Source organism: Simochromis diagramma, unplaced genomic scaffold, assembly GCF_900408965.1.
Source record: "Simochromis diagramma unplaced genomic scaffold, fSimDia1.1 OVJJ01000321.1, whole genome shotgun sequence".
Taxonomy (NCBI): Eukaryota; Metazoa; Chordata; class Actinopteri; order Cichliformes; family Cichlidae; genus Simochromis; species Simochromis diagramma.
In genome coordinates, this window is record NW_024386772.1 from 15,894,334 (window position 1) to 15,918,629 (window position 24,296).

The window sequence follows — 24,296 nt, forward strand, 5'->3', positions numbered from 1 at the left end:
TTTTATTTCCACAATGTAAGCAAAGAGCAAACACCTTGAAAACAGACTTCTCCTCCAGTATGGTGTCACGCTCCAGTATTAAAAGTGTACTAATATAACTAAAGAGAGAAGTACTGTAATCCTAAACAAAGTTCTACAGGGTCACTCACTGCTAAAGTGTTGACTTCTGACTCATTGGTCGACTGCACACATTCATTCATTAAAATACTTTTATGCCAACATTTACATTGTTTTCTTTGTGTTTCACAGACTTTTAGTACAAATCAAATCAAAAATTAAACTCAATTTTAGTTACAGTTTGAGATAATGAAACTAAAAGTTTGAGTTGTAACACAATCACATCTTTCTATGTATGAATGATCTCAAAGTTATTATATGATGACAGTAACTATAGAACGCCTTTAAATAAGGAAACTTGAATGACCAAACAAATCATACAAGAAAACACTGCCACTGAATAAATGTGTACACTATTTGAAATTCATTTGTAACCAGCTCCTATATTACAGACACTACTGCAACCTCTCACCCTACAGTGGGGCAGACACGCCCATATTCAAACTTTGGCCATAAACTTGCTCATAAAATGATCAATAATTTGCTTTCACGTGACTGCTAAACTAGAAACCCTTAAATCCATGATGGCGTTGCTCTTTAGTAGCCTCATCTAAATATCTGGATTGTCAACCTTCATCTTCGCCACTAGCGGAGCTTATTGCTCTGGTTTCATTTACCAGGAAAGCAAAACTTAAAGGGAGTTACGACTGTCCTCACACAAACAACAGCAGACTTACAAAGGTAAGTTTCCTGGTGGATTCCTTTTCACTTACTTTCACTCACATGATTTTGCCCTAATGCAGAATTTATTCTATATTTAAAGATACAATGAAGTGGGTTTAACATGAAGTGGATTACACTGCACTTAGACCGCCTTCTCTTAAATTACAAGCATACTCATTCACATGAAAAATGATCTATAAGTCTGTAGTATTACTACAGTTTAGAAAAATGTCATAGTTTCACTTTCTGGCACAGGGAGAGGTGTGTATCATGACACCTGTTTGTTGTCGTGCCGCACGCACTGCTTTCGCTACTGGACTAGTTTTTCCGTTTTCAGCGTTTTGATTTCAGTTTTGATTTCGGTCCGGAGCCACTGGACGGCCAGTAACAACCTCGGTTAACACTGCTTAATTTAAATCATCGCTCCCTGGGATATTTTGGATTAAGGACGCTAGTGGCAAACTTGCTAACGGGTCATCGGGGTAACGCTACGAGCGCGTCTCTAAATATCGGCCGAAGAAAGGACCGACAGCTGAGGAAGGCGATGATATTAAGTCGCTGGAGTTTATGACAGGGGAGATTTCTACGGATCCCCGCAAGGGACATAGGAGGGAAAAAAGTAAGATGAACTTTTGCGAGATAAACGTTTAAGATATTTTCAGGCGTGAATGTAGCCGTGTAAAAAAATCAAATATCTGATCGGTTTATCAAGACATCACATATTTGCAAAAGTGCTCCGACGTTTTCGGAGACGTCTGTTACCCACCAGCTCGAAGCTAACAGGAGTTCGAGACATAAATTAACATATGCCAGGGGGTGTAATATAAAAAAGTTAAATACATTCAAATAATTTGTAATTAGTACAAACAGTGGCTCTGCTATGCTCCAATCCCTCCATATTGTGGCCAATCACATGCGAGGATATGATAATATCATTATGTGAAAAACAGAGAGGGTGAGAGACGGGGCAGTCTTCAGGTGAAGGCAGATGGATTATTCTGGTTTTCAAATTGGACAACACCTTCTTTATAGTCTGTAATTTATACAGTCATAACAACACAACTCAGGCCAAATCTATGTGCATACAATTATCTGAGAAACTTGATTTTTTTTTTTTTTTAAATCAAAATATAAAGGAGCCCACATGATTCTTGGAGGAGATTAATTATAATGATGCTCCAGACGATCTTATAGATAGAGTGCCAATAAGAACATCTCAACACTCAAAATTTAAAAGCACTGCATTTTTCTGTGAACAACTTGCAGTTATAGATGTATGGAGATTCTTCAACTCTGATACAAAAGAGTTTACCTGGAGCAATGCAAATAGATCTCTACAATCCAGAATTGATTTGTGGTTAATATCTTCTTCATGTTTACATTTTGTTTCAGAATCTTCTCATGATTTTTGCTCCATTAACTGATCACAAATTGATCACAATTCACTTAGTTGGCAATAAACAAAGTCAAAGTAAACTACGTGGTTTTTGGAAGCTAAATAATAATTTATTGAATGATGATACATTTTGTAGTATAGTGGAAAAAACGGCAGAACAGATATTCGGGGATACCAATATGAATCACACACTAAAATGGGAATTTTTCAAATTCAAGGTAAGGGAAGCGGCAATAAGGCGAAGCAAAGAAATTAAAAAAAGAAATCAGTATTATGAATTAAACATATTAATGAAGAAAGATGCTCTATCAGATGATGAAGAAATTAAATTGAAAAGACTAAAGGAGGAAATAGATAATGCATATATTAACATGGCTAAAGGGGCTTTTATAAGGTCCAAAGCAAAATGGCTAGAACTAGGTGAAAGAAATTCTAGTTACTTTTTTGCTCTTGAGAAACGAAACCAAAGAAGAAACAATATATCTGCTCTTAAGATTGATAATAACATAACCAACATAACATAGATATCTCAAAACATGTTGGTTCATTCTACAAAGATATATACAAATCAAATTGTAATATCAATGATTGTGATAGATTTATCGAGTCAGTTAAAAATTTTGCACCATCCATCTCAGAAAACTTTCAAACTAATTGTGAACGTCCCATAACAAAATCAGAAATTTCAGAGGCAATTCGATCAATGAAAAAGGGCAAATCTCCAGGTAATGATGCTTTGTCAGAGGAATTTTATTTACAGTTCTGGGATATCATTGTTGATCCTTTATTAGAATTGTTTAAGGAATGCCTTGATGGAAAAGAAATGTCCACAAGCATGAAACAGGGTATTATAACTTTAATTCCTAAACCTGATAAAGATCTTCTTGTTATAGAAAATTGGAGACCTATCACGCTTTTGAACGTAGACTATAAGATTATCTCATTGGTCTATGCCAAAAGATTAAAGAAAAATCTTGATGAGATCATAGCTGAAACGCAAACTGGATTTATGACCAACCGCCATATCAGTTCAAACATAAGGCTTATTTTTGACCTATTAGACTACTCTGAGAATATAGATGATGATTCCCTTATTGTGTTTCTTGATTTTTATAAAGCTTTCGATACGGTAGAACATTATTTCTTATTTAAAGCACTCAAAACCTTTGGTTTTGGTCCAAACTTTGTGTCAACTATCGAAATGTTTTATAAAAATATTGACAGTTGTGTTATACTATATCCAAATACTACTAAAAGATTTCCAGTCATGAGATCTGTTCGCCAGGGTTGCCCAATTTCACCCTTTTTATTTTTGATTGTGGCTGAACTACTTTCATTACACATTTTAAATAGCCCAGTCATTAAAGCTTTATCTATTTTTGGTAAAGAAATCAGAGTGACTCAAATAGCAGATGACACTGTTTTATTCTTAAAAAACAAAGATCAGATTGAAAATGCTATCACATTAGTAGACGAGCTCTCAACTGCCTCTGGATTAAAACTAATAAATAAATCTAAATGTGAAATTTTATGTTTGTACCAATCAAATGTCAACTCTTATACAATATTCCTGTCAAAAACTGTGTTAAATACCTTGGTATTCATGTCTGTAAGAATGACACGGAGCGTCAACAACTCAACTTCTCTCCCAGGATGGAAAAAACTAAAACTATATTGAACCATTTTTGGTAGAATCCTTTTGACTAAAGCTGAAGGTGTTTCCAGATTTGTGTATCCAGCTCTTTCCCTTAATGTGTATGATTCCACATGTAAAAATGTTAATAACTTATTTGTTAACTTTGTATGGAAGAATAAGCACCATCATCTAAAAAAATCATTGCTTTGTGGACCTAAAGATAAAGGTGGTTTTGGCCTTCTGGACGTCATGGACCTGAACTATACATTTAAGGTGAAATGGCTAAAAGAATGCTTAAAATCTCCTGGATCATTATGGCATTTCATTCCACATAACATTTTTAGAAATGTTGGAGGTTTACACTTCCTATTGTCTTGTAATTATAGTATATCAAAGTTACCAGTTAAAATGTCTGCATTTTATCAACAGGCATTGTTGGCTTGGAAATTATGTTATTCACATAACTTTTCTCCACATAGATCTATTATCTGGAATAACGAATGTATTACTAAGAGGAACAAATCACTATATTTGCAGAATTGGATTGATAAAAATATAATATATTTAAAAGACTTATTTGACTCTGAAGGCCAGCTACTTAGTTACAATGACTTTATTACAGAAAAACATTCCCTATCAAATTTAAAGATTTTAGCTCTGTAATAAAGTCCGTTCCCAGCGGACTGACTGAGTTGACGAAAAGCTACAAAACACAGAACACACCACATGCATCCGTTAACACTCTTTATATAAATGGTATTGATCTCTTAAGCAAGAAATGCACCAATAAACATATTAGAGAATGTTTGTATAATGCGAAGAAAATAACTCCAAGAGGGAAGTTTTTTCAGAATGCTATTTTTGATAATATCAACTGGGATAAAGCGTGGCTTGTTCCTTTTAGATTTTGTATTACAAACAAAGTTAGAGAATTACATTTGAAAATATTACATAACATATATCTATCCAACACGTACATTTCAAGATTCTGTGACATTGATAGAAAATGTACCTTTTGTAAAACTGAACTTGAAAGTGTTACCCATTTGTTTTATGGCTGTTCATATAGTGCTACATTTTGGAGAGAGCTTGAAAATTATATACTGTGCAAGACAACATACGAAATCAAAATTGAAGGGAAGAACATTATCACTTATTTTGAAACTAAAGAAAAAAAATATATGCCATTGTCAATTTTTCTATCTTATTAGGGAAATTCCATATATATATAAATGTAAATTTCAAAACTCAACCCTCATCATTTAATTTGTTTTTGATTGAAATTGAATATTACTTAAACTCTCTTAAATTAACTTCCAATAAAAAAGGTTTATCATTGATTGAAATTCATTCAGAAATGTTTAACGAATGAGCTGTCACAACTTTCAAGTACAAAGTTGTTATGAAGTCTGTCACATCCCCCCCCCCCCCCCCCCCCTTTCTTTTTCTTTATTTATTTATCCTTCTTATTTCATTGTACTGTATATTGTTACTCTTATTTGCCTTGTATGTCTACTGTACAAACTGAACTGGAATGACTGACTGTTCGCTTTATAATTTCAATAAAGTTAAAGTTTAAAAAAAAGGCCCTGGAAAGGAAATACAGAAAAGAAAAAAAAAGAGAGAGAGATGCGGCAGTCGAGTGGAGCTGTCCTCTCAGTAAGTGAGTGAGATAGTAGACAGCGGTGAGGAGGGCTGTGCGAGTGCATCGCAAAAACACATAAATATGCCTGACACCCGTAAACAAAGCAGCATCTGGGTGCAGTTTAAAGACTTTTTTTGTCTCGGTCTCAGTCTTGACTTTGTCTTGGTCATGACTTGGACTGTCCTCGTCTTTATCTTGGTTTAGGCCAGCAGTCCCCAACCTTTTTTGCGCCACGGACAATATTTTCACGGACCGGTTTTAAGGTGTTGCGGATAAATACAACAAAATAAAACTAGTACCGGTACCGAAAAAAAGAAAATTTATTCATAGCACACGTGAAAAGACCCAGGAAAACCGAGTAAACGATAAAAACGATAACAAAATAACGCTGAAAACCGATAAAAACCCTGAAAACTATACATTTCACACCTGAGCCTCAACTCTCGCGGCCCGGTACCAAACGACTCACGAACCGGTACCGGTCCGAGGCCCGGGGGTTGAGGACCGCTGGTTTAGACGGTCTTGACTACAAGTCTAGTTCTCACCCACTATTTTCATAACAGTGACGTGTATACATGTGTGTTGGTGCAAAAGTATGTTTATACACTGTATAAATACATACATACATACATACATACATACACACACATATACATATATATTATATAGATAGATAGATGAAGTTGATTGGATTTACAGAAAGTGTGCAATAATTGTTTAAACAAAATCGGGCCAGGTGCATAAATTTGGGCAACCAACAAAAAGAAATGAAATCAATATTTAATAGATCCACCTTTTGCAGAAATTACAGCCTCTAAACGCTTCCTGTAGGTTCCAATGAGAGTCTGGATTGTGGTTGACGGTATTTTGGACCATTCCTCTTTACAAAACATCTCTAGTTCATTCAGGTTTGATGGCTTCCGGGCATGGACAGCTCTCTTTAACTCACACCACAGATTTCAATAATATTCAGGTCTAGGGTCTGAGATGGCCGTTCCAGAACGTTGTACTTGTGCCTCTGCATGAATGCCTTAGTGGAGTTTGAGTGTTTCCGGTCGTTGTCTTGTTGAAAGATCCAGCCCCTGGCGCAGCTTCAGCTTTGTCACTGATTCCTGGACATTGGTCTCCAGAATCTGCTGCTACTGAGTGGAATCCATTCGTCCCTCAACTTTGACAAGATTCCCAGTCCCTGCACTGGCCACACAGCCCCACAGCGTGATGGAACCAACACCATATTTTACTGTAGGTAGCAGGAGTTTTTCTTGGAATGCTGTGTGCTTTTTCCTCCATGCGTAACGCCCCTTGTTATGCCCAAATAGCTCAATTTTAGTTTCATCAGTCCACAGCACCTTATTCCAGAATGAAGGTCGCTTGTCCAAATGTGCTGTGGGCGAAGAAAAGGCTTCCTCTGCATCACTCTCGCATACAGCATCTCCTTGTGTAAAGTGCGCCGAATGGTTGAACGATGCACAGTGACTCCATCTGCTGCAAGATGATGCTTAAATCTCTGAGACAGCTTTCTGTGTCCTTCCCCTAAACCATGACGGTGAACAATCTTTGTCTTCAGGTCATTTGAGAGTAGTTTTGAGACCCCCATGTTGCTACTCTTCAGAGAAAATTAAAAGAGGAGGGAAACTTAAAATTGACCCCCTTAAATACTCTTTCTCATTATTGGATTCACCTGTGTATGTAGGTCAGGGGTCACTGAGCTTACCAAGCCAATTTGAGTTCCAATAATTGGTTCTAAAAGTTTTGGAATCAATAAAATAACAACAGTGCCCAAATTTATGCACCTGCCTGATTTTGTTTAAACAATTACTGCACACTTTCTGTAAATCCAATAAACTTCATTTCACTTCTCAAATATCACTGTGTGTGTCTCCTATATGACACATTTAACTGACATTTTTTTATTGTAACAACCAACGATTTATACAGGAAAATAATGACTATTAACCCTCTCAAGGCAGACGTTGCCGATTTGCAACAGTTAAAAACTAACAACCTGATTACCCCACATACATATTTTATGAGTTTTTTTTACTCAGAAGTACCACTGCAGGACTTGGTTGTGCATTAGCAACAAAAAAACTAATTTGAGCCTGAGAGGGTTAACAAGGTTCCCCAAACTTTTGCATCCCACTGTATATACATGGACGGACGGACAGTTAAAGCTGTCTTAATAATTAATATTCTATTAATCACAATATGCAGTCATCACATAATCATTTGATGCTTCACTTGGTCAAAAAAAATCATCTAATGAATGTCAGAATATAAAGTATGCATGAACAATAAAAACAGTGACTTCTTAAATCTCTCCAGGATGAAGATGTTTGGAAGAATGATGAGCTGCTGTGTGGCTCTCCTCCTGACCTTCAGCTCTGTGTCAGCTGTAAGACGAAAGCTCAACTCAATCACTCATCTGAGGTCAGTAGGCTTTGGCCAGTCTGTGCCTGAGCAGAGCCTCTGGTTGCTCCACTGGTTTGCCAATGAAATTGACATTGACATAAACGGTGACATAAGTCTGATCTTTGACCCAAATAGTTTTGATTATGGCTCACATCATTATCGCAACGATGAACAGCTGTTAGACCCACTGCCGTGGGGATATCAGTACTACAGTCTTGGGAATATCCATCGAGAAGGATCGTTGCGACTTCCACATCATGTCTTCCAATTAGAGCACGAGGCCGGCAACAGGGCTCGGATCATAATCAGAGTCAGGGAGCCAAACCATGGATGGCGAACTTCACAGAGAATAGACCGAGTCTATATCACACAGCATTATGGTACATCTGAACATCGAGGGACAGATTATGATCCACAATATACATATGAGATCACTGCTGACCTCTTAAGAGCGATCAGCAAGTTTTCCATTAACAATGATAACATCAATTTACTGATGTCTCTCAGAGACCACTTTAGAAGCAGCGCTGATGACTCCCAGCTATCAGAGATGAGAAACACTTGGGGTGACCTCGCTTGTCTTGGACTGTTGTTGTTTATTGTGATCCAGAAGAGCAATTCCTCTCACAAACACAACAGATGGCAGCCATCACAGAGAAGCAACACACTAAGTGATACTGTGGTCAACATCACAGAGAGCAGGCAACACAATGCTTTTGTCTCCCCAGAAAGCTTCAACTCTACTTTGCAGGACAACAACACCTGTGTTAGGTGTTTCTGTGTTGTGTTTGGTGTTTCAGTCATCTTTGGTCTTCTGTATCTGGCATACTCACTTATACATTAATTTAACTACAATCAGTGTCAACACACAGATTAAATAGAGCATTTTATTACTGTGTACTGCCACTGACTGCAAAACCTTTGAGCAAACTGTGTTTCGCCATCAGTCTTCCTCCTGCAGTCTTGATACACTCCCTTTTTTCTTTTCCTCAGAAGCTCAGCCCCTAAACTCTTTTTCCTGACATTTTCCCTGCAGCACTGAAGACTGAAGTTGTCAATCCTTCTTGAAAAAACAGAGAAATTGGTATATTTTACACTATAATATTTATTGTCTTTATTATTGGTTTCAAAGTATCCATAAGATTGTTGAAAATGTAGTTTGTTTTTATTGAGCCAATTTTGTTCTGTCTATGCTTCCTTTAATAGAGGGTGGCTTATCATAACTACGCAGATAACACCCTGATTTAAGGCTGTAAGTGAGTCAGCTTTTTCGAGAGAAATTGCTAATTTATGGATTTATTTTTTGTTCCCCAACTTTCCCCATTTCTATTTTAATAATCAGCTAAATTTTTTAATTTCACACCACATCATCTCATATTTCATGACTTTCCTTAATAAGGGTTTATTAATTGTATAGTAAATAAACCCAGTTAGTTTGATCTCACATTGTGTGTGATAAAAAGAAAAATAAATTACAACCAGAACTCCATGTCCTAAGAATCAGTCAGCTACAACACTTTGTTACAACCAGTTGAATAACAGGAGTTGTTCCATTGTACACTTTGAAATGGTGTTTCCTCGCTTGAACTGAAAACCTTAAAGACTTACATGCAAAACAAAACAAGAAGAGAAACAAAGGTTTCTCTTTAGGACTTTGTGAACTTGTTTTCTCCTTTTTAGCTTCATTTGTTTTTGTTTTTTTATCTACATGAATCTTATTTATTACACTTCTGTAACAACACTGGCTCCCGTTTCTGTCTGTTTTTTGTGCGCATTTTCTATTTTCAATGCATGTTGCTGCTTTCTTCATGTTCTATCTATCTGTATGTATCCCAAACAACCCAAATATTAGAGAAACAAACATCTTGTGACACATCCTGTGTTGGAATCATCAATTTAACTGACAGACGTTTTGCTGACTTATTCTTATGTTCAATCAGGTTCAACAGCTTGTTAAGGTCTACAAATACTTTTTGCACATTTAGATGTTTGCAGGTGTTTATTTGTAGACATGTAAATTATAAATATTTTCCTCTACTTGGTCTGGAAATAAAAATTCTGAACAAAACTTTTGATTAATTTGTGTGTAATTTATTTGCTACAAAGAAAAAGAGCTGGATGAACATCCGACTCTGTGGTGATGCCATCTTGTTTGCCAGTGGTTGGAATGATGGACAAAGGAGCTGGATGAACATCTCTTCTTCTTTACGGGCAGTGGTGTCACTGGTGACGTCTGAAACCTCGCTGGTTCAGAAGGTGGTCTGAGCATTGGTGTGATTTATGAACATGTATAAATTTGCGTGTTAGCGTTCGTGTTGGGTTTTCGTCTGTGAGACAGAGGAGCTTGATTTTATAGAGCCAGCTGAAAGGAGAAGGGTTTCCCCCTGGGTGGAAACACTTTTAGCTGAATGTTACATATAAACATTACTACTAAAACATTCACAAGTTGGGTTTTTTTTGTTAAGTTAAATAAAACAAAATTAATACACTTTTAAGTATTTATTGTGTGCCAATTAACTGGGGCACAACACATCACCTATGAGTGTCTGTGCTGTGGGATACTGGTGCACGCCTGCCTCCTCACCATTATGTGAAAGAAAATACCATCAGCCCAATATTCATGAGCACAGTCACTGTCCCATCTTTTGAAAACACCACAACAGGTTTAACATAAACTTCTCATATCCTGTTGGATTTATTTAAACACTGAGTGAAGTCTTACTGACAGGTTTTTGACATTGATAGAGCTCAACAGCCACGAGGCCTCACAGGTGGTTGAAATGACAATAAGGGTTTTGACCAGCAGGGGGCGTGGTCAGATGAAGCCTCGAGAAATGAAACTTATTTTGAACCAGCTGGACTGAAAGTTTTAAGGTTTCATGAGGCTTTACGAGGCTTCATCTGCACACTTCTGACACCTGACCGGTGCCCACATACTACTTCATCAAGAATCATGGGTTAGAGCAGCTCAGCATATAATATCAAATTATTTATTTACTCTGAACAGCTCCATAAACAAACATTCAAGGTTATCTTGCTATTGTATTTGTCAAACTAGTCTCAGTTGTATTTAGGAAGGTTCCTAATGCTTGGCAGCAGGGCTGGACCCTCAGGGGTGGCACGTGCCATCCTAAATTAATCTCTTGGTTTTCTTTCTTGTTGTCACTAGCAACCGATGCCGATGATTGTGTCAGAGCACATCGTGAATCAACACCATGGGCATTTCAGATTTTACACAACTATTATTTTGTCAGTGTGTGAAAACAAATGATCAACTTTGTCGGGGAAAAGGATGATTTTTATAGCAGGTAATTAATGAACGAAAAGTTCCTGTTATTCACTTTGTTTATTACTTTGTAGTTTGGATGCCTGCAGGTAAGGTCTTTATCAAATGCAAAAGGCAGAAATTCATGTCCTTCACATTTTCCATTCAGTGCGCTATAATGGAGTCTTAGCTGGGTTTTATGTTTGACACCCCTGATCTACATTGACTGTAAAGCTTTACAGCTTGGAGATGTTTCACGTGAAATGTTGTAAAGCTTATAGTTAGAAGAGGTTTAATCCTGTAACATTATATTGACAGTTTCAGCGGCCGTGCGTTGTGACACCCTGACTCTGGCCCCTTGGAAGATTTTGAACAGCAAGTAAGCAAAGAGCAAATACCTGGAAAACGAACTCCTCCTCCCTTGTGGTGTCAGTTTAAAGATGAATCAGTATAACAAAAGAAAAAACTATTTTAGTCCTTAATAAAGCTCTATGACATCAGTCACTGCTAAAGTATTGACTTTGACTGATTGATTTAATGTAGACATACATTTAAATACATCTATGCCAAGATTTGCATTGTTTTCTTGGTGTCTTACAGATTTCTTAGAACAAACAAATAGAGTGACTGGACCAGCTGGTGCAGGCAAATCCAGTTTACTTAATCTGTCTTAAATGATTCAAAGAAGGCAGAAATACTGGTTGAACTGGCTGACCCCTGGCAGAGTTCCACACAGCTGTCCAAGAACTTTCAAAACACAGAGGCGTGGTGATCGTAGAAGCATAGGTTCACTGTCGGCATTACAGTAAGTGCATCACAGTTTGTTTGTTTTTTTAAATTAGAAAAGAACTGTTAAACTAGAAACACTTAAATCCATGATGGTGTTCCTCTTTTACAGCCTCATCCAAATAGTTGGATTATCAGACTTCATCTTATCAATTAGCAGAGCTTGTTGCTCTGGTTTCATTTACCAGGAAAAGCAAAACATACAGGGAGCTACGACTGTCCTCACACAAACAGCAGCAGCAGCAGGCTTACACAGGTAAGTTCTCTCATTTTCTGGGGAATTCATTCTAATTTATTTTCACTCACATGACTTTACCCTGTTTTCTAATGCTCCATTTATTCTACCAATGACAAAATATTTAAAGATACGATGAAATGGATTGTACTTTGTCCACTTTCTGTTAAATTACAAGCATACTCATTCAAGTGCAAAATGATCTAGTTTTGATGTTATTAGTTTAACTTTCTGACACATGGAGAGGTGAGTATCATGAAACCACCTGACAACATAAATAAATAAAATTATGGGTTAACAGAAGTGTAATGGATAAGTGGGAAAAAATAAAAAGATGAATGAAAAAGCACTCAAATATGTAGTTGTTACAATAGATAGATAGATAGATAGATAGATAGATAGATAGATAGATAGATAGATAGATAGATAGATAGATAGATAGATAGATAGATAGATAGACAGATAGATACCTTTTTTAGTCCCACGAGTGGGAAATTTCATGTTAAACAATTTGCTAATGGCTATAAATATGTCTCAATTCTTTGTTAAAGAATTATTTAGTTTGCTTTGTTCAATTAATCCTCTGACAACTTATTGTTGAGCGATCCTTCCCTGTTTATCTGAAGCTGACAGGAGGCTTCAAGTTACAGATACAAGTTATTAGTGTGATTTTCTCTCTTTATGTCACAAAGTTAAAGCTGTTTGAGAAAACCACATTTCTTAATAAAAAGCCTCTCGTAACAATTAATTAAAAAAGTAACTTTTTATTTCAGTTGAAGAAAGCTAATTTTTAAAATGCAATTCCAACCCATAATAGATGGTATAAACCAGAGAGGAGAAAAACAAGTAAAACCTGTTTCAGAGTTTGTGTGGCTGAATGGCTATCAAATTATAAACTAGGAGTACATTAAAAGCTGTCTTAATCATTAACATCTGTTAATATGCAGTCATGACATAATCATTAGATTCATCACTGGTGAAAATCATGTAATGAATGTCAGAATATAAAGTATGCATGAACAATAAAAACAGTGACTTCTTAAATCTCTCCAGGATGAAGATGTTTGGAAGAATGATGAGCTGCTGTGTGGCTCTCCTCCTGACCTTCAGCTCTGTGTCAGCTGTAAGACGAGCGCTCAACTCAATCACTGATCTGAGGTCAGTAGGCTTTGGCCAGTCTGTGCCTGAGCAGAGCCTCTGGTTGCTCCGCTGGTTTGCCAATGAAATTGACATAAACGGTGACATAAGTCTGATCTTTGACCCACATAGTGGTGATTATGGCTCACATCATTATCGCAACGATGAACAGCTGTTAGAGCCACTGCCGTGGGGATATCACTACTACAGTCTTGGTAATATCCATCGAGAAGGATCGTTGCGACTTCCACATCATGTCTTCCAATCAGAGCACGAGGCCGGCAACAGGGCTCGGATCATAATCAGAGTCAGGGAGCAGAATGTGGGACGGCGAACTTCACAGATAATAGACCGAGTCTATATCACACAGCATTATGAGATCTATGAAGATCGACGGACAGCGTATGATCCACAACATACATATCAGGTCACCACTAACCTGTTAACAGAGTTGAGAAGGTTTTCCTTCGACCGTGATAACATCAACTTACAGTCTCGCAGAGTAGTCCAGGAGAACTATTCCTCTCACGAATACAACAGACGTCCGCATGATGTGCTCCAGAGTTCACAGAGCTGTCAAAACCATACTTTTGTCTTCTCAGAAAGGTACAACTCTAATTTGCATTTCCAATCTCAGGACGACAACACTTGTGTTTATTGTTTCATCTGTGCTGTTGTGATTGTTGCTTCACTTGTTTTTGGTCTTCTGTATCTGTCATACTCACCTAAATAGTAATTCAACTAAACTCAACACTCATATTGAATTGAGCTTTTCTGTTTTGCCACTTATTGCAAAACCCTTGAGCAAATTGTGTGACATCATTCATCTTCTTCTTCATGTCCTGCCAGACTTTTTCCCCTCAGTCACTTAGCCCCTGCAGCCTTTTTCCTGGTATTTTCCCTTGTGAAAAAGACAGAAATTTACATATTTTTACATTATAAGACAGTATAATAATTATTCACTTTATTCTTGGTCTCTATTTATTCTTCAGATAGTTGAAAAGGTAGTTTATAAACCAAATTAGTGAGTACTTGAATATTAATAGCTACCATGAAATCTTCCAATCAGGCTTTCATCAGTGTCACAGCACAGAAGCTGCTCTCATGAAAGGTGTGAAATTATATTTGGTATAGTAATGCTACTTCTTACCACAGTATTCAGTACTGTTGATCATAATATGGCATTATCATCTTACAGGAATCATTCTTAGACCATTTAAATCAAACTTAGAAGGTGGGGATTGTTTACATTTTGTCTCTATTGACAAAGCTGATTTATGGATTTCTTTATGGGTTGACTACTGCAATGCTTTTCTTGCAGTAGAGCGGGTCACTTTGTGTTGCCTTGATGTGAAAATAAAGAGGATGATGTGACATTTAGTTTCTGCCCACTGCTTGAACAAACTGCCTCAGATCTTCACTAATTTTATTAAATTCAATTTTTAAAAACATGGAACATTTCAAATAAAATCACAGCATCTCATATTTCATGATATTTCCTATTATTCATCACATGGTGAATTTTGTGTGGGATAAAGGAGAAACAAATTACAACCACTTATACCTAAAACTGCAGGGGTATAGTAGGTATACGTAGTAAAAAGTAGTACAAACTGTCAGTGATCAACACACGATCACCAGGAGCTGAAGAAGTCGTCAGAATATTACAGTGAAGTGGTGTTTGCTTGCTTGGACTGAAAACCTGAAACACTCAGATGCCTGTGCCGCATTTTCCTATTAAAACTGCCTTTATAAAAACATCAGAGAAGAACAAACAACAAGAAAGTGTTTAATAACAGTTTTATGGAGCTTGAGGCGACTGTTGTTGTGATTTGTATAAATAAAATTGAATTGAACTGAATTTACAAAACAACAGTTTGTGAATCAGTGTGGCTCGTTTGAGGAGAATGCACAATTACTCTGATGGATAAATGACACGTGTTGATTGAGAGTCTGTTTCACTGATGGGTTTGTGTTCTTTCTGTAATCTTGAAAACGCTGTTCAATAAAATATATTTTCACGTGTGTGATGTGTCGTAACTGTCTTGACTAAAAGTCATATTTTATATATTAGTTTATTTTTTCAGTAATACAAATTGAGTTTCCCAGAGACCTGCTGACATAAAACCAACACAGTTCACTTGATTCAAATCCATCTGGGACTATTTGTTGCAGGTCTTTCATGTTTCACAACATAGTGTATAACAAACAGCAGATAAGATATGTGGCAGACAATGGGAGAAGTAATGGGACTCAAATTATAATTAGAATCAGAGAGCAGAATGATGTATGATAATAGACCAAGTGTATATCACACAGCATTATGAAACATCTGAAAATTAGGGCACGAGGTATAATCCAGAACATACCAGGTGACTACCAACCTGCTGATCAGAGAGTTTTCTGTGCAAAAAAATGACATAAGCTGACGGTTTAGAAGCAGTGCTGATGATTCCCAACTACTGTCATGGTTTTCTGCGTGGCAGGCAGAATGTAGGACTCGAACACAGAGTAAACTCAAAACAGCAGCTTTACTGCTGGAAAAAGTCCTACACAGAAAACAGAAAACAAACCCAAAAACAAGAAACTCATAACCAAAAAATAAGAAACTGAACTGGGAACAGAGAACTCGGAAATACAAGGAGTACGACTGAAACACACAGTGATGCGGGTGTATGATTGTTAACGAAGGGATAGAGGACAGAGGAAAGCATGGGGCTCAAATACACAAGGACGCAACGAGGGAATGGGAAACTGGAGGGAAACACAGCTGGGACTAATCTGACATAACAAGACAAAGGAGAAGTAAAACTCAACACACTGAACACAGAACAAGAGACTATCAAAGTAGAACAAAACAGGCACGGAGACGCAGACTTGACAAGGAGGCACAGCTGACTGGGAAAACAGAGCGAACATAGAGACCGTGGTGAATGGACATGACACGTGGGACACGGGAACAGAAACTAAACATAAAGATGAAAATAGAGGGAGCGAGAACTAAGATTGCTGAGAGCTTGAAAAATAAGAACAACCAAAACCAAGAACAACAGTAATCAAAGAACATTAAACCAAAAACACTGGATCATGAGACCCATTTCCATGACAACTATGACAGATAAGAAACATGTGGGGTGACTGGTCCTGATTCAGGACAGAGAAGAGACTTCATTGGTTGCTGTGCTGGCACACTCACACCTGACCCAACATCAGGCCCAGAAAATGGTCAGATTCACTTAAGTTGCAGCTCGTTACCTGTTTCAAAAGGATCCAGTGTTGTTTTTTACACATATATAACTTTTCTGCATAAATAACTGGAAGCTGAAACTACAATATAGAGAATCAGCCCAATTAAAAAGCCCTGCAATTACATATACTCAAGGTTATGTTTTTATTGTAAATGAAAGGAAATAATCAGGAAATGAGTGTTTAGCAGTCATAATAAGAGCTGACTGAATTCTTTAAATACTAAGTAAAACTGCTTCAAAGCTTCCTTTGTAACCTTCTTAACAAGAAGCTAGTCTGGTAAGTAGATGTGGGAATCAACAGACACCCCACAATACGACATCTCACTGTCACTCATGATACAGTATTATTGAAACAACATACAAAGAAACTAACTAACATTTTGTCAGTGCTTAAAAACAAAAAAAAAACAGAATCAAATTTCTTGGGGAAAAAGATGAATTTCTATAGCAGATAATTAAATAACAGAAAAGCTGACCTACAGTGACCTACAGTGAAGTTTCACGGTTAAACAAGGTTTAATCCTGTAACATTATTTCAGATGCTGTGCTTAGTAACACCCTGACTCTGAGCTCTTTGATGACTTTCAACAGCAAGTAAGCAAACAGCAAATACCTGAAAAACGAACTCGTCCTCACAATTGTGTGATGCTGCACAATTAAAGGTGGATTCATATAACAAAGGAGAGAACTATTTTAGTCCTGAACAAAGCTCTATGGCATCTCTCACTGCTAAAGTATTGACTTTGATCTAATGTAGACATTCATTTAAATACGTCTATACCAACATTTGCATTGTTTTCTTTGTGTCTCACAGATTTCATAGAACAAACAAATGGACTCAGGGGACCAGCTTGTGCAGGCAAATCCAGTTTATTCAACCCTGGTGACACGATTTCTAGAAGACAGAAATACTGACATTGTTCCTTGCAGCTGTCGAAGGACTTTCAAAACACAGAGATGTGATGGCTGAAGAAGCATAGATTCATTGTGGGCATTACAGTAAGTGCATCAAAGGGTTTTTGTGCAGTGTGTGACTAATATTTAATCAAAATGATAGCTGGAAGACAATCAGTATCGGGTGCATGTGGAGTGTTTGAAGTTCTGCCATAAAATATCTTAGTTTGATAAATGATGACAATAAAAAAAGGGTTGAGTTGTAACACAATCACATCTTTCTACATATGAATGATCTCAAAAGTTTTATAGTATGATGGTAACTATAGAACAACATTAAATGGGTTAAATAAAACCCGAATTACCAAACAAATCGTACCAGAAAACACTGCCATTAAAAACATCTACACTCTATTTAAAATTTATTCATAAGCTTCGACATTGGAGACTCTACTACATCTCTGACCCTGGACTCTTTTGCTGGCTCATTCTTACTTTCATTTAGGTTCAAGTTCTACAAATGCTTTCTGCACATTTAGACTGTTACGACCCCCTCTGCTAGGGGCCAGGGGGAGAGTAACAGCTCTTACACAGGAATCTAACAGAAACAGGGATTTTATTACCAATTGTATAACTGAAGGCTTTGATTTTGCCACCCTACTTGATTTCTCCATTTGCCACCCTAAGAAAGTTTCTCTAGATCTGCCCCCTTTTGGTGTCATAATAAGAGCTGACTGAATTCTCTAAATACTAAGTATTCAAAGTTTCAAAGCTTCATTTCTAACCTTCTTTATTAGAAGACACTCTGGTAAGTAGATGTGGGAATCACCAGACACCCCACAATACGACATCACAATAGGTCTCTCATGATACGATATTATTGCAACAAACAAACAAACTAACTAACATTTTGTCAGTGTTTAAAAGCAAATAAACAGAATCCGTTTTTGGGGGGGAAAGATGAATTTCTATAGCAGATAATTAAATAATAATGCATGCTGTATCGATCCCCGTGGGGAAATTACTTTTCCCCATTTTACTCATTCACTCAGTGAAGCAGTGGGCAGCCACGCAGGGAGCAGTGTGTAGGGACGGTATCTTGCTCAGGGGTACCTCAGGGTAGCCGTTCAGTGGATTCGAACCCCCGACCTTCTGGTCATGTGGCAACCACTCGACCTACTGACCTATCTTATTAAAACATACTTAAAAGGCAAAAATTCATTGGGCTGTAGTGGAGTCCTAGCTGGGCTTTATGTTTGACACCCCTGATCTACAGAGACTGTAAAACTTTACTGCTTGGAGATGTTTCATGAGGTTATGGTACGGTGGCCCCTAGAGACAAAGCATGTACGAACTCCAAAACACGTACAAAATCCAAAACACGTGCAAACTCCAAAACACGTACAAAATCCAAAACATATGCAAACTCCAAAACACGTGCAAACTGTCCTGTGGTCTCAGCCTCAGATACTTATCAAATCACACAAAGCTCTTGTAGAAACAAACAAACAAATGAACAAAAGATGTTCTCCTTCATTTCTGTCAAACAAAGTTGTATGACACGTTTCCAGCGGTTAGTATCATGGTTGCTAGGCAACCTGGGAAGCGCAACGGAGACTAGAGCGTCCTATACAGCCCATGTTTGCAACAAACTTGCCGTTTATTTTGCAAATCGAGCTCAACACTGCCCCTAGCGTCCTGGAGCACTTCCGTTGTGTTTTGGAATTTGCATGTGTTTTGGAGTTTGTAAGTGTTTTGGAGTTTGTAAGTGTTTTGGAGTTTGTGCGTGCTTTGTCTCTAGTGGCCACCGTACAGATCAGGTTTAATCCTGTAACATTATTTTGACAGCTTCAGACACACTGACTCTGAGGTCTTTGTTGACTTTGAACAGCAAGTAAACAAAGAGCAAATGCCTGGAAAGTAAACTCCTCCTCCTTTATGATGTCATGGTTAAGTATTAAAGGTGGATTGATATAACAACATAGAGGCCTTTTTTTAGTCCTTAAACAAGCTCTATGGCGTCACTCACTACTAAAGTATTGACTTCTGACTCATTGGTCTATTGTAGACATTCATTTAAATACATCTATGCCAACATTTACATTTTTTCCTTTGTGTCTCACAGATTTCTTGGGGGAAAAAAAAGAACTCTGTGGACCAGCTGGTGCAGGCAAATCCAGTTTACTTAACCCTGCTGACACGATTTCTATAGGGCAGAATTACTGGCAGTGTTCCTTGCAGCTGTTGAAGGACTTTAAAAGCACAGAAACATGATGATCGTAGAAGCATAGATTCATTGTGGGCATTGTGCGTCACAGGTTTGTTTGTTTTTTTCCGTCTAAAGTGTGCAGTCCAGTGAAACAGTGGAGCTCATGAATAATATTTAATCAAAGACAGGACTGAAAGACATCTTAAATCACTGCTGAGTAGGCTGCAGTGGATGGACAGCGCATAAAGTTCTCCCATTGAACATCTTAGTTTGATAAAAGAAGGACCTTTTTTTTTTAAAGGAAAACTACTGGCGGCAGCTAGCGTTACCTCTTAGCCTCCTGGTATCAATGATAAAATCCTAGTGGAATTAGTCATTGCATTTACAAGACTTCTAGAAAATGTGACCTCTGACCTCTGATGTTTCAGTAAAAACATTCAAATAAAAAATGACGCAAACTTTTAGTTAAAATTTGATATAATGAAACTAAAAGTTTGAGTTGTATTTTTATCAATTTCCTCCTTTATTTTATTTTATTTTTCTCTGTCTTCCTTGTTTGAAATACTTTTGGAAAAGCAATAAATAAATCTTTGGGGGGAAAAAGTTTGAGTTGTAACACAATCACATCTTTCTACATATGATGGCAGAAAGATATAAGATTATATGATGACAGCAATGATAGAACACCTTTAAACGATGAAAACCTGAATTACCAAACAAATCATACAAGAAAACGCTGCCATTAAAAACATCTGTACACTATTTGAAATTCATTTGTAACCAGCTTCTAGATTACAGACACTACTGCAATCTCTCACCCTGCAGTCGGGCAGACACGTCCATATTCAAACTTTGGACCTAAACCTGCTCGTAAAAAGATCAATAATCTGCATTTACGTGACTGTTAAACTACTACTGGTGTTGCTCTTTGATAGCCTCATCTAAATAGCTGGATTATCAAACTGCCTCTTGACGACTAGCGGAGCTTATTGCTCTGGTTTCATTTACCAGGAAACGCAAAACATAAAAGGAGCTACGACTGTCCTCACACAAACAGCAGCAGCAGACTTACACAGGTACGTTCTCTCATTTCCTGGTGGATTCATTTTTACTTACTGTCACTCACATGACTTTACCCTCGTCTCTAATGCAGCATTTATTCTACATTTAAAGATACAATGAAGTGGGTTTAACATGGAGTCAATTACATTGCACTTAGTCCGCCTTCTCTTAAATTACAAGCATACTCATTCACATAAAAATGATCTATTAGTCTGCAGTATTACAGTTTTAAACAATATAATTAGTTCAACTTTCTGAGAAAGGGAGAGGCGAATATCATGAAACCAGAGCCAAACCTGACAACATAAATAAGTAAAACTCTGGGTTAACAAAAGTGTAATGAATAAGTGGGGAAAATAAAAGCATGTTTGGTCATGGCTATAAAATATGCTTCACTTCTTTGTTAAAGAATTATTTAGTTTGCTTTGTTTAATTAATCCTCTGTAAACTGAGTGTTGAGCGATCCTTCCCTGTTATTTATCTGAAGCTGACAGGAGGCTTCAGCCAACAAGTTACAGATACAAGTTATTAGTGTGATTTTCTCTCTTTATGTCACAAAGTTAAAGCTGTTTGAGAAAACAACATTTCTCACTAACAAGCCTCTCTTAACACCCTCTTAATTAAAAGTAAACTCTAATATTAAAAAAGTAACTTTTGATTTCAATTGAAGAAAACAAAATTTTAAATTCCAACCCATAATGGATGGTATTAACCAGAGAGGAGACAAACAATTAAAACCTGTTTCAGTGTTTGTGTGGCTGAATGACTATCAAATTATAAAATAGGAATAAATTTAAAGCTGTCTTAATCATTAATAATCTGTTAATCACTTTATGCAGTCAACACATAGTCATTTGATGCTTCACTGGTAAAAAAAAACATGTAACGAATGTCAGAATATAAAGTATGCATGAACAATAAAAACAGTGACTTCTTAAATCTCTCCAGGATGAAGATGTTTGGAAGAATGATGAGCTGCTGTGTGGCTCTCCTCCTGACCTTCAGCTCTGTGTCAGCTGTAAGACGAGCGCTCAACTCAATCACTGATCTGAGGTCAGTAGGCTTTGGCCAGTCTGTGCCCGAGTACAGCCTCTGCTTGCTCCACTGGTTTGCAACCACAGTTGACTTTGACAATAACAACATCATCCTGCTGACCTTTGACCCAAACCGTGGTGATTATGGCTCACATCATTATCGCAATGATGAACAGCTGTTAGACCCACTGCCGAGGGGATACCGATACTACACTGTCGGTAACATCTACCAAGATGCATCACTGGAACTTCCAGATTATGTCGTGGAGTCGGACATTGAGGAAAGTAACAGGGCTCGCATTATAATTAGAGTCAGGGGGCGCAACGCAGTACGGACAATAGACCAAGTCTATATCACACAGCATTATGAGCCATATGAAGCTCGAGGGACAGAGTATGATCCACAACATACATATCGGGTCACTACCTGCCTTCTAAGAGTGTTGAGAAAGTTTTCCTTGCATCTCAATAACATCAACTCACTGGCTCTCAGAAACAGAGTTCATGACTCCCAGCTATCAGAGATAAGAAACATGTGGGGGGACCTCGCTTGTGTTGGACTGTTGTTGTTTATTGTGATCCCAGAAAAATATTCCTCTCACAAACGCAACAACAGACGTCAGCCAGCACCAAGAAGCAACACACAAAGTTATGTTGTGGTCAATATCCCAGAGAGCAGGGAAAATGGTGACTCTGTCATCCTGGACACGTACAACTCTGATCCTTGGCATTACACATCTCCCTCACGAAGAGACAGGTGCAATGAGACAAACCGGGTTCAGTGTTTATTCTGTTGTTGTTTTTTAACAATTATTTTTTCAGTCTTTCTTATTATATACAGTGGTGCCTTGTCTCACGACTTTAATTTGTTTCGTGACGGAGCTAATAAGTCAAATCATTCGTATGTCAAATCAATTTTCCCCACTGACATGAACTGAAATGCCATTAATCCGTTCATGACCCGAAAAAACATTGAGAAAGGAATTTGTTGCATGTTTTTCAATAAGAAAAATGTACTTATAAATAACAAATATTATATAAAAACACAATAAAATTGGATGCACTGCAATAATCTGGTCTTATTAAGTATAATATACTTCATTATGGTGCAGAGTGTAGAAGTGCAACAACTCATACTGCTTCGCCAAGTCGACTACAAACACATCTTGGCCGTGTTTTTCGATCGTTCCAATTAAAAAATCATGTAAGTTTTCAATTAAAATCACATCCTCTCTGATTTCACAACTTTCATTAACATGGATTTATTCATTATACAGTGAATTTAGTGTGGGATAAAAAGCAAAGCAAATTACAACCACTTATAACCAGAACTGCTGGTGGGATATTATTCTGACCCCATACCCCGAGAATCAGACAGCTACAACATTTTGACACAACTATCTGAATAACAGGAGTTGTTCTCTTGTACGCTTTGCCTCCATGTGCTTAATTTGACTTTTGACTTTATGGATTTGTTTTGTAAATCTCAGAAAATCTACTTGCAATGAAAGTCCAAATTATTGAGGAGAATGCACAATTACTCTGATGGATAAATGACACATGTTGAGTAAGAGTCTGTTTCACTGATGGTTTTGATTATTTCTGTAGTTTTGAAAACACTGTTCAATAAAATATATTTTCATGTGTGTGATGGTCATTTTGTGATGTGTCGTAACTGCCTTGACTCAAAAGTCGTATTTGATATAATAGTTAATGTTTTCAATAATACAAATTTCCTGGAGATCTGCTGACCTAAAACCAACACGATTCACTTGATTCAAATCCATCTCTGACTGTTTGTTGCAGGACTTTCATGATTCACAACTTAGTGAATAAAAAATAGCAGATAAGATATGTGGCCGACAATAAGAGAAGTAACAAGGCTTTTATTATAATTACAGTCAAGGAGCAAATTGAGGCATTGATAACAGACCAAATGTGCATCACACAGCATTATGAGACATGAAAATCAGAGTATGAGGTCTAATCCAGAGCATACATATCAGCTCACTACCAACCTGCTGAAGGAGATCAGAGAGTTTTCTGTGGAAGAAAATGACATGAGCTGACTGATGGAAGCAGTGCTGATGATTCCAGCTGAGGCAGATCAGAAACACATGGGGTGACCTTTCTTGTCTTTGACTGTTTTTCTTTATTGTTTCTGAGGAAAACTATTCCTCTCACAAACACAACAACAGACCTCAGCCAGCAGCAGGAAGGAGCACACAACGTTTTTTGTGGTCAGACTGTGAGCCCCTCTCAAGTGACTGAACTCCTCTTCCTATTTGTAAGGGAGAGGCCAACCACCTTTCACAAAAAGCTTATTTCTGCAGTCTCGTTCTTTCGGTCACTACTCAAAGCTCGTGACCATAGGTTGAGAGTAGGGACGTAGACAACTAGTAAATTGACAGTTTTGCTTATACCCTCAGCTCTTACAACCTCACATGTTATACTGATCCTGACTCTGGACAGAGGAGACTTCATTGACAGTAGTTACCACGCTGACACCTGACGCATCGTCAATCCTGAGATACTACTTCATTGAAAACAATGGGCG

General features: G+C 37.4%; 3 protein-coding genes across 4 annotated transcripts; all 3 read left to right on the forward strand.

Annotated features, from left to right (window-relative positions):
- The first annotated feature begins 356 nt into the window (after positions 1 to 356).
- LOC120746734 lies at positions 357 to 10,869 on the forward strand. Of its 2 annotated transcripts, none has more exons than XM_040052173.1 (2): positions 357 to 798; positions 7,783 to 10,869. In XM_040052173.1, exon 2 carries the CDS (start codon positions 7,784 to 7,786, stop codon positions 8,711 to 8,713), a length of 930 nt encoding a protein of 309 aa, XP_039908107.1. In that variant the 5' UTR covers positions 357 to 798; position 7,783; the 3' UTR covers positions 8,714 to 10,869. The 2 variants fall into 2 exon arrangements, with proteins under 2 accessions (XP_039908107.1, XP_039908117.1); XM_040052183.1 differs by lacking the exon at positions 357 to 798 and adding an exon at positions 810 to 1,399.
- Positions 10,870 to 11,344: 475 nt separating this feature from the next.
- Positions 11,345 to 15,040, forward strand: LOC120746744. Its single transcript, XM_040052195.1, has 3 exons — positions 11,345 to 11,939; positions 12,033 to 12,176; positions 13,209 to 15,040. The coding sequence occupies exons 1-3, from the start codon at positions 11,809 to 11,811 to the stop codon at positions 14,023 to 14,025; spliced, it is 1,092 nt and encodes a 363-aa protein (XP_039908129.1). The 5' UTR covers positions 11,345 to 11,808; the 3' UTR covers positions 14,026 to 15,040.
- Positions 15,041 to 20,296: 5,256 nt separating this feature from the next.
- LOC120746752 lies at positions 20,297 to 24,237 on the forward strand. The gene is made up of 2 exons (XM_040052206.1): positions 20,297 to 20,719; positions 21,654 to 24,237. The coding sequence occupies exon 2, from the start codon at positions 21,655 to 21,657 to the stop codon at positions 22,675 to 22,677; it is 1,023 nt and encodes a 340-aa protein (XP_039908140.1). The 5' UTR covers positions 20,297 to 20,719; position 21,654; the 3' UTR covers positions 22,678 to 24,237.
- The last annotated feature ends 59 nt before the right edge of the window (positions 24,238 to 24,296 follow it).